Genomic DNA, 11,506 nt, shown 5'->3' on the forward strand with positions numbered 1-11,506 from the left:
TGACAGTGAACTGTGTTGTTTATCGTGCTGTGAAGGTTTGATCTTGTTTTTATAAACCGACACTGACAGAGAACGATTGGTTTGGTGCCAATTGCGTCTCTGTCATCATCTGTGTTTGAAACATTCAACTGAAGATTACTTTTTACGTGTTTTCCCGTGAAATTAACCCGGACAGCTCAATTTATAAATAGTTTTTAGACACTTACTGTTGTTAATCTAAAAAACTGACAAAGAGAATAAATACAATATTCAATTCTATACCTAACAGCTTCCTTTCATCAGTCTGAGTATGAGTCAGATCCAATTCAGTTTTAACGGGTTGGGTTCCTGGTTCTGGTTGATCTAACTAGTGCAGCCTAACAATCGTTTAAGAGATTTGACGTTTAAAACAGAACAACAGTACATTTACATTTATTCATTTGGCAGATTTTCCTTTTATCCAAAGTGACTTACAAGTAGGAGAGCATGTGACTTTTTGTCAACAACTCGCTAAACAGTACCATTAGTTTACAAGCCATGGATTAAGGATTAAAGTGATACTCCACCCAAAAATGAAATTCTGTCATAATTTCCTCACCTTCAAGTTGTTTCAAATGTGTATAGATGTCTTTGTTCTGATGAATACGGAGAAATATGCAAGCACACAAACAAACATGCAAGCACACAAACAAACATGCAAGCACACAAACAAACATGCAAGCAAGCACACAAACAAAGATGCAAGCACACAAACAAACATGCAAACAAACAAACAAACATGCAAGCAAGCACACAAACAAACATGCAAACAAACAAACAAACATGCAAGCAAGCACACAAACAAACATGCAAACAAACAAACAAACATGCAAGCAAGCACACAAACAAACATGCAAGCAAGCACACAAACAAACATGCACGCAAGCAAGCAAACAAACATGCAAACAAAAACAAACAAACATGCAAACAAACAAACAAACATGCAAACAAACATGCAAGAAAGCAAACAAACAAACAAACATGCAAACAAACAAACAAACATGCAAGCAAGCACACAAACAAACATGCAAACAAACAAACAAACATGCAAGCAAGCACACAAACAAACATGCAAACAAACAAACAAACATGCAAGCAAGCACACAAACAAACATGCAAGCAAGCACACAAACAAACATGCAAACAAACAAACAAACATGCAAGCAAGCACACAAACAAACATGCAAACAAACAAACAAACATGCAAGCAAGCACACAAACAAACATGCAAGCAAGCACACAAACAAACATGCACGCAAGCAAGCAAACAAACATGCAAACAAAAACAAACAAACATGCAAACAAACAAACAAACATGCAAACAAACATGCAAGAAAGCAAACAAACAAACAAACATGCAAACAAACAAACAAACATGCAAGCAAGCACACAAACAAACATGCAAACAAACAAACAAACATGCAAGCAAGCACACAAACAAACATGCAAACAAACAAACAAACATGCAAGCAAGCACACAAACAAACATGCAAGCAAGCACACAAACAAACATGCACGCAAGCAAGCAAACAAACATGCAAACAAAAACAAACAAACATGCAAACAAACAAACAAACAAACAAACATGCAAACAAACATGCAAGAAAGCACACAAACAAACATGCAAGCAAGCACACAAACAAACATGCACGCAAGCAAGCAAACAAACATGCAAACAAAAACAAACAAACATGCAAACAAACAAACAAACATGCAAACAAACATGCAAGCAAGCACACAAACAAACATGCAAACAAACAAACAAACATGCAAGCAAGCACACAAACAAACATGCACGCAAGCAAGCAAACAAACATGCAAACAAAAACAAACAAACATGCAAACAAACAAACAAACATGCAAACAAACATGCAAGCAAGCACACAAACAAACATGCAAACAAACAAACAAACATGCAAGCAAGCACACAAACAAACATGCAAGCAAGCACACAAACAAACATGCACGCAAGCAAGCAAACAAACATGCAAACAAAAACAAACAAACATGCAAACAAACAAACAAACATGCAAACAAACATGCAAGCAAGCACACAAACAAACATGCAAACAAACAAACAAACATGCAAGCAAGCACACAAACAAACATGCAAACAAACAAACAAACATGCAAGCAAGCACACAAACAAACATGCAAACAAACAAACAAACATGCAAGCAAGCACACAAACAAACATGCAAGCAAGCACACAAACAAACATGCACGCAAGCAAGCAAACAAACATGCAAACAAAAACAAACAAACATGCAAACAAACAAACAAACATGCAAACAAACATGCAAGAAAGCAAACAAACAAACAAACATGCAAACAAACAAACAAACATGCAAGCAAGCACACAAACAAACATGCAAACAAACAAACAAACATGCAAGCAAGCACACAAACAAACATGCAAACAAACAAACAAACATGCAAGCAAGCACACAAACAAACATGCAAGCAAGCACACAAACAAACATGCACGCAAGCAAGCAAACAAACATGCAAACAAAAACAAACAAACATGCAAACAAACAAACAAACAAACAAACATGCAAACAAACATGCAAGAAAGCAAACAAACAAACAAACATGCAAACAAACAAACAAACACGCAAACAAAGAAACATGCAAGCAAGCAAACAAACAAACATGCAAGCAAGCAAACAAACAAACATGCAAACAAGCACACAAACAAATATGCAAGCAAGCAAACAAACAAATATGCAAGCAAGCAAACAAACAAACATGCAAGCAAGCAAACAAACAAACATGCAAGCAAGCAAACAAACAAACATGCAAGCAAGCAAACAAACATGCAAGAAAGCAAACAAACATGCAAGAAAGCAAGCAAGCAAACTAACAAACAAATAAACATGCAAGCATGCAAGCAAACATGCCAGCAAATAATGAACCGACAAGGGACAGAGAAAAACTGGGGCTAGATAAAGGGAAACACTAACGAGGACTGATTACACAGGGAGAATGGCCACAGGTGACTGGGATGAATACCTAAGGAAAAGCAGAACAGGAGGAATGCACGGAGCAACTGAGAGGAATGAAACACTAAGGGGAAGATAGACCAGGGACGGTGACGGGCAGGTGACAAGACTAAATCATGGCATGATTACAGGAGACAGGAGGGTAGAACTAAGAGACATGACAGGAGGACATGTGGCGCCAAGTGACAACAGAAGCCACGTGTCTCCACACATGACACAACAGAAACCCAAAAGACGTGGTAATGTCACGACTCTGCCCAGTGAGCTAGAAAACTCGAGACAGGAAGGACAGAGTCCTGACACGTTTAGGCCTAAATTATTGAAATGACTCTTACGAACTCAAGTGAAATTCATTCACATGCACGCTAAACGCCTCTTATAAACACTATATATAGTGCACTTCTGAGGAAACATATTTCCGGTATAGGTGATGAAAGATTTTAGTGTAGTTGATGAGAGCTTATTTCACTTCAGTTTGATTTGAGCCCATGCAGGCAAACCTTTGTATGACATCTTTTGTTGTGTCAAGTGGTGGCGAGGTGAAGGAGGCTCATTGAAGGGTTCAAGAGAAAGGGTTCATTTCTCGAGGCTTCATTTGCTTACAACACCATCTGGTGGCCAAAGAGTGTAACACAAGCAGATGAAGAAACAGATGTGACTGATGTGGTCTGTATCTATACACACTGTATTATGTGCCAGTTAAGGCTTTGACATATTTCCACTAATCTATTAATATTAATATAAAGTGTATTTTCTGGTGGTATATAATGATTGTATAACATAACAAACTGTGAAATAAACGTATTGGCTTGAAATGAATGAGGCTATTAAATGTGTGTAAATCAATGATCTGGTCATAATAGGCGTAAGGGGCAATATTGATCTTCTTCTTCTTCTAGAGCTGTAAAGTGTCTCGAGTTGAACTGGGCGCAGGGCATTGAATGTGCTTGTATAACTTGGTTTAAATGGCTGTAAACACATCGGTAAGATTCGCGCTTCACTGAAAGCCTCCAGGATTACTCAACACAAGCTCCGCAGCCTCGGCACAGATCCTAACATCACTACTTGTGTCGCAAAATGTAGTTTTAAGAGTTTGTTAGAGCACAATGTGGTTGTTTAAACTGACAATCTGAGGTGGAACTGTTTAAAACTGTTCTCCATCGCTTGATCGCACTGGTCACGATTCCCGACCCGCTGAGAACAGTCATATCTGACAGCACATGTAACTTGTCGCTGGTTCTGATGTCTCGACAGATTACTGCATATATATCTTTCGGTTTAGGTATAACGGGGTCTTTTGGCTGCCCAGCTGTGACAGTGTCAACAGTGACAAATTTAAACAACCACATTAAACTCCAAACACTTCGTTTTGCGACACAACAGATGTCATACAAAGGTTTGCCTGCATGGGCTCAAATCAAACTGAAGTGAAATGAAATAAGCTCTCATCAACTACACTGAAGTCTTTCATCACCTAAATCTGAAATATGTTGCCTCAGAAGTGCACTATAGTGTTTATAAGAGGCGTTTAGCATGTATGTGAATCAATTTTGATAGTGTTCGTAAAAGATTGCAGTTAGACCTTTGAATGAAGTCAGTAATTTTGTAAGATATATTTCATTAATACATGTGAATGAAGTGCAGATCGATGTGTTTGTTTCAGTATAGTGTTCATAAGACACATTTCAATATTTAAGGCCTAAACTTCTCCTCACACAATGGTATGCGCAACAATTGAAAATATTAGAAGACATGTATTTTGCGATATAAAACACGTATTTATACCGATGTCATCAGGCTAAGAACTCCTTCTGGGGTCTCCTTTATTAACGTTGCGTACACACGAAACGGGGCTGGAAACGTCTGTACACCACTAAGGGTGTGTGGTCTATTAGAAACACACATGACGTGAGAATGTGCACCTGTAAGTAAACTCTGACCAGTGCGACACACATGGTGAGTTAGTGAACTCAAGTGATAAAAACGATTATAAGTATTAATCATTTCACCTCATATCCGTCAAGATCCACATGATCACGAAGAGGAGGTGATGAAAAGGGACACATACGATAACTGCAGAACACAGTGTTAAATACTATATTTTCCTTAAATACTGAGCATAATCATTAAATGTCAAAGTGTGGAAATACAGCCGTTGAGCTCTCGCACAATAGTTTCTCATTATGTCCTCGTTATAAATCCTAATTATGATCATACCAAAACTGGAATGAAGAATGAAGGTTCAATTGTTATGTCAGGTGAAGGACACCACTGATGAATGATGTGATTTTAATTAGGTATTAATGATCGATCTAAAGGCTGAAAACATTATTATATATATATTATTATAATGATCAATGATTCATTTGTAAATCGTAGTAAATCTCATGTGTGAGTTAAATGATGGGATTGTGGCTTCTCGGCAGTTTTACATAATTTAAGGGTTATTTTCCGTTAGGATGTGTGAAGTCAGGCTTAACAATCGGATTGGATGCCAGGCATATTAATATACAAATAAGATGCTTTGCATTGACTATGTATGGTAGAATGGGCGTGTACAGGGCGGGATATGAGGCTGATTCACGTATGCACACTTACTGTGTGATCTGTGATTTATAAAGTGAATATTGCGCAACATTGCACGCACAGTTTTATAAATCTGAATATATTACACCATACACTTTTCTGGCTTTCAGGCGCACGTACACTTTAAGTAAGAATCCTACACGCAGTTTTATAAATGAGACTTCACATATAGAGCTATTATACTTAAAAAAGCCTTCAAGAAAATATACCAAATATGAGCTTAATCAATGAACATAATACTGCACATGCAGCAGATTGATTTTTACAAGTTATTTTCGACATCTCTTTTCACTGACATTTGAATATAAAAATTAAATAAAATGTTAAAAATGACAACAAAAAGCTGGCATCAGTGATCTGTTCTTTTTTATCTTATTTGCACATATATAAATGTACCTGTGATTTGACAATATACACTCACTGTAACAGTCACTAATATCCCACTTCATGAGCTGTTATTATAACAAAAGTCTCTTACAGTAAATGTAAACTTTGACATTTACATGAGAAAATACAACAGTGTCAGAACTACAGAATTACGGCACTATTCAGAAGCTTTGTTTATGTTAGTAAACACTTGGGTTGCTACGTTAGTCATAAAAATGTGTGTGTCAAGCAGTGGGGTGTGGTGGAGAAACGTGTAACCCATCCTCTGTGTGTGCGTGCGCTAACATGTATGAATCCTGAAATATGGGAGTGCTCGAACCTTCTCATACCCATTTCAAAACAGACAATCAACAGTCAGGACACACACACACACACACATGTTTTAAGGGGTCTTTCTATGGTCATAATGATTTATTGAATCCTGTAGCCCCTAAACCAAACAATCACACAAACCCTTCATGCTTTTCAAATGAACATCATTTACTTTCATTTATAATGTGTTTACATGACTGCTGTGACTATCTTTGTGGAGCCATTGGACCTCACACACACACACTGTGATGGATTTGTATTGAGGCAGGAGACTCTTGTTCTCACACAGAGCTGAAATCTGGTTGAACAACATTTTCAAATCTGTTCTCATGGGCGTGAGTGTGATCTCTCTCAAAGGGTGTGTGTGTGTTTCTTGTTTAGTTTAATTTGTGAACCCACTTTTGACGATATTTGACAAAATAAAAGACTCAAATCCTTCAAATGATATTTTTCTTACAGTGTAATGTCATGCACATGTTAGTGTGATGGTTGGGGATTTAATGTCATTAATCTGATATAAAATCAGTGTAAGTCTGTTCTAATGTCCTGCTGTAAAACAAACGGCTGTTTGCATCTGTGTGTGGTTTCTGGGTGATGTAAGCAGTTTGTCAACAGACACTTAAATCACATTTTTACTTAAAAAGCTCAAATGAAAAGCATCATTGTCATTATTACATGATATTAAATTCAACAACACCTCGTATCACCCACAGACACACACATCAAGTATATAAGAACAGCTGCTGCACATCACGTTATGTGTTTGTGTCTGTAGTTATTATGACATTATGAAACATCTGTCTTGCTTTCATTTAAACAATCAGTCAGAAAATAAACATAATTTACCAATGAATAACATATAGAGTGTACAATGTGTGTGTGTCAGTTATAATTTTCCATGTATTTGTGTGATTGTTCTGGGCAACAGCATTTAACAGAGCTGACAGGAGAACACCTCAACCCTGTTACACCCTTAAACACACACACACACCAGAGCGCAGTCCAATCAAGGGATGAGTTATTGAGAGGAGTGGGTGGGGTTTGTTTTAGAGGGAGGGGTTAATGATTGAGATGATTTGAGTGGCAGTTCACACACACCTCATCACACACACACATCTGTATCTGTGACCTTAACTCTGCTCTACAAGGTAAGATCTCAAACTTTCTCTTCTGATCAAGTCCGGCTCTGTTTTCTGCTGCTCAACGAACCTCCACAGCAAAGTGTGTGAAAACTGTTTTGTGTTTGTGTGCTTTTGATGTTCGTCTCTGCAAGGGTCAGTTAAACTGTGATGTTGCTTGTGTGTTAGTGTTTGCTAAGAAACAACAACTCTTCTTTCTTCTCCTTGTTTTCTGCATTAATAAGAACAAACAGCATGTTGATAAAGAAATCGTGTGTGTGTGTGTGTGTGTGTGTGTGTGCGTGGATACACTCGCATGTCTCTTGTCAGGGAGTGGCTGTTGTGTGGAATACTGAAGACAAGTTTCAACTCATCTAGCTGTAAAGACATTCATTTATACCTGTGTAACACACACACACACACACACAGTGTTAGAACAGCATGTGTGTATTTACTGTCGTAAAAGTCAAATCACTGAATTGTTCTTTTTTTGTTTGTTCTCTTTTTAGTATCATGTTGGTTTTACTCGCTGCCATTTTCATCCTCCACATCGTCTGTATCGCACTGCTGCTGGCCGCCACCATACACAATGTAAGACACAAACACACACACACACACTGCACATTGTGGCACTTACTGTATAAAGTGTATACTGTATCATGTAATTCTCATCTTTGTTTTAGGGGCGGGGCTTTATTGAGCAGTGCTGTGTTATAATGTTGATTTTGATTTTCATTGTGTGTGTTGTGTGTTTGTAGGCCTGGTGGATGACTAACACATTGTCTACGGATATTTGGTCTCGGTGGGTTTGGACCGGTGGGATGTGGAACTACACTCAGATTCCTGCACATTATCCTCAAGGTTTGTGCACATCAGTTTACACACACACACCCTATTCATCACGTTATTTCATATAACTCCACCCCACCATCTAATGCTTCAAATGAAGTGGGAATGTGAAAGTCTGTGTGTAGTTAGCAGCAAAACCAATTTGATGGATTCGTCATGTGTTTTATTCAAGTGTTAGTTGTTTTAAATGTGTGATGCTGTGGATGATGAACACGTGTTGTGTTTCAGACTATCTGCAGGCGGTGCAGGCGACGTCTGTCCTGGCGTGTATTTTCTGCATTTTGGGTCTGTTTGTGTTCGTCGCACAGCTCTACACACTACCTAAAGGAAAACGCTTTCTGTTTACTGGAGCCTTTCAGCTGCTGGCCTGTAAGTAAACACACACACACACAGCAACATCACTTACTGTCATGTTCAGATGACATTTCTCCGTCGTTCGAGTCGTATCAGCTTTGTATTTTTGTGTGTTGATCAAAGTCATTCCAGGTGAGTCTGCATCTGGACACACAACTTCATTCTGTCATCACTCAGTCTCTTCTGTTAGGCTGTTATGGCATTTTCTTCATTAATTAAATGAACACTCAAAGTTGTTTGGTAAATGAACCTTATACTGCAAGTGTCAAATTAAAAATTTAAATAATCACAAATAGTGACAATTATTTAACAAATGAAGTACACACACAAAACAAAAGACTGTTTGTATGGCAGTTAATCTTCATAATGGTCAAAACCTAAAACAGACTAATAAATAAATAATCAAGCACATTTCATAACAGTGACAACAAACACACACACACAATCATCATGTTTGTTTTGAACAAAGATTGATTCAAATAGAGAATGAGATTGTGTTTGTCCTCATAAAACACATATTACACCCACTTTCTGTGTCCTCATGTTTACTTCAGAAATGTTTTTCTTTGAGGTTCATATAAAGGGAATGAGAAATCATTAGACAAACGTGTGTGTGTGTGTGTGTGTGTCTTACAGGGTTGTGTATCATGATCGCAGCATCCATCTACACTGAAATATTCCATAAAGATGAAAAGGACGGGGTGTATGGACCGTCCTTTATAATCGCCTGGATCTCTGTTTGTCTCACCTTCATCTCCTCTGTGATTTACTTCATCCTGCGCAAGAAAACAGCATGAACACACACACACACTTGGCATGTTTGCATAAATAAATCACTTACAAGAATCTGAAAGAAACGTCCATTTGGATTAGATTTTGTGTACATGTAATATATTCATGTATGTAGACAAAACCTTTCATGTTGTTTTCACATGTTTGTAGATGTTTTATGATTTATGATAATATAATTTAACAGAAATAACTCATACATTGATGTCTAAATCTTTATTTTTTGAGCATGTCACTGTTTTTCAGAATAAAGCGGAATGTTTGTTTTCATCCGACTGTGTTTGTCATATTCATAGTAGCTGTTAATTTTTTTTTTACTGGCTCAAGGTTTGATAACAGTTTTGTCACAAAGCGGTTTGGACAGAACCCAGATGAGAAACTTTTATTAAATAAAACACCCACAATAGAGAAAACATGAAGCAAAAAACAAGGCAAACAAACACCTCCCACGAGGGGAACCAAACAAAACAAGGTCTTTAGAAAAGTGAAAATAATAAATTCACAAACTGTAAACAGGAACCAGGGTAATCCAACAACGCAAGAAAGCGTATACGGGGAGACTACCGTGAGCGCAAGACATCTAGTGTTGATAACAAACACAAACCATCCAAACACAGAACAGAGGGAAACTGGGACTATATAAAGGGAGACAACGAGGAGTAATCACATTGGGAGAGTGGTGACAGGTGATGGGAATGAACCCCTAATGAAACAATTACGGGAGAAAGGAGGGCGGGGCTGACACGTGGCGCCAAGTAACAACATAAAGCCACGTGTCTCCACACATAACAAAACAGAAACCCGAAAGACGTGGCAATGTCATGACTCTGCCCAGTGAGCTAGAGAACTCAAGACAGGAAGGACAGAGTCCTGACAAGTTTGTGTTCAAATCTATATGATCATGTTATGGACCATTAAAGGGCTTTTGGTATTTCATCCCTGTCAAATGTAATAACTGTCAGGTCTCGGGTCTAGCACTCCCTATGTTGTCTGTGTTTTCCTGACTTTTGTTATGTCTGACGGCTCTCACGTGTCCGGTTCCCGCGTGCTTTCTTTTTTCCCGCTAATTTCACCTTAGTTGTTAATTAGATTATTCCTCTCACCTGGTCTCTCGTCTCCCTCACTATTGCACATGGATGGTTTCTCCTTTTCTCATTAGTCCCGTTTCCTTTATATACTGTGTGTTCCCCCTTGCCCGTTGTCAGACCTTTAGTGTTTAGACCAGACCTAGTCTTGCCTGTCTTTGTGAAAATATTAATACCTAAATAAATTTTTTAGCCTTCTGGCTTTTCTAGTTCTAACCGTGTTACCCTTTGACTCACCTTGTCCTGTCTTGACTCCAGGTTTTAGCGCACTTCCGGGTTTCTTGGGTACCTCTCTCTCTACTGTTCTCAGCGACCGCTGCCTCCTATCCCGGCCGGATTATCTGCTTTCTGCTGGGTCCTCTCAGAGACGTGTATACCCTGGTGTTTGCGGATGCGTCTATTCCGGAGGATTCTATGGATCATCTGTCACCGAACCTCGCATCACTCTCGCTGCTCTCTGTGAACCCACCGGAGGAATTATACTGACTACAGACACCGTTCTTCCTAGATTTACCACATGGCATGAGACTCTCCAGAATTACTTACTCAACTCACTGTGTGAATAACCACTGGAGGAATCATAATGACTACAGACACTGTTCTTGCTGGATTTACCACACGGCGTGAATCTCTCCAGGATTACTTACCCAACTCAGTGTGTGAATACCTTCTCCATTGCGCTTCCGCCTTTGGTTTCTTGGAGTTTTTTATACTGACTACTGCAGGGCTGGACTAAAAAAGGGCCCTGGCATTTTTACTCAGACCGGCCCACCACAATGGGTCGGACAAAACCAACCAGTACACCATCCTTGCGGTCCCTGTAGATATGCATATCTACTGTTCCATTCCCCCAAAAACCTACAAAGCTGAGAACTAAGTGCCATGGACCAGTGTACCAGTGCAAGTGGACCAGTGTACTCACTCTCTCTTGACTGACTCCCTGGTTATGGACCTACACCTACTTGTGGTGTGATTCACGCAAATTGAGCGTTAGTAAGGGAAG

At 38.8% G+C, this 11,506-nt stretch overlaps 1 protein-coding gene across 2 annotated transcripts; it reads left to right on the plus strand.

Annotated features, from left to right (window-relative positions):
• Positions 1-7,376: 7,376 nt before the first annotated feature.
• LOC306894836 (epithelial membrane protein 1) lies at positions 7,377-9,706 on the plus strand. Of its 2 annotated transcripts, XM_079457672.1 has the most exons (6): positions 7,413-7,456; positions 7,757-7,806; positions 7,936-8,017; positions 8,185-8,287; positions 8,504-8,644; positions 9,266-9,694. In XM_079457672.1, exons 3-6 carry the CDS (start codon positions 7,940-7,942, stop codon positions 9,424-9,426), a joined length of 483 nt encoding a protein of 160 aa, XP_079313798.1. In that variant the 5' UTR covers positions 7,413-7,456; positions 7,757-7,806; positions 7,936-7,939; the 3' UTR covers positions 9,427-9,694. The 2 variants fall into 2 exon arrangements, with proteins under 2 accessions (XP_079313797.1, XP_079313798.1); XM_079457671.1 differs by lacking the exon at positions 7,757-7,806 and having other exon boundaries at positions 7,377-7,456; positions 9,266-9,706.
• The last annotated feature ends 1,800 nt before the right edge of the window (positions 9,707-11,506 follow it).

The sequence above is a fragment of the Barbatula barbatula genome (genome assembly GCF_947034865.1).
Source record: "Barbatula barbatula genome assembly, chromosome: 5".
NCBI lineage: Eukaryota > Metazoa > Chordata > Actinopteri > Cypriniformes > Nemacheilidae > Barbatula > Barbatula barbatula.

What these genes read in the sequence shown, in the direction of transcription:
- LOC306894836 (XM_079457671.1), top strand. Translation starts at nt 7,940, where the DNA reads ATGTTGGTTTTACTCGCTGCCATTTTCATCCTCCACATCGTCTGTATC. An exon ending in TGGCCGCCACCATACACAAT is followed by an intron (nt 8,018 to 8,184) that starts GTAAGACACAAA and finishes GTGTGTTTGTAG; the next exon opens with GCCTGGTGGATGACTAACAC. An exon ending in AGCCTTTCAGCTGCTGGCCT is followed by an intron (nt 8,645 to 9,265) that starts GTAAGTAAACAC and finishes TGTGTCTTACAG; the next exon opens with GGTTGTGTATCATGATCGCA.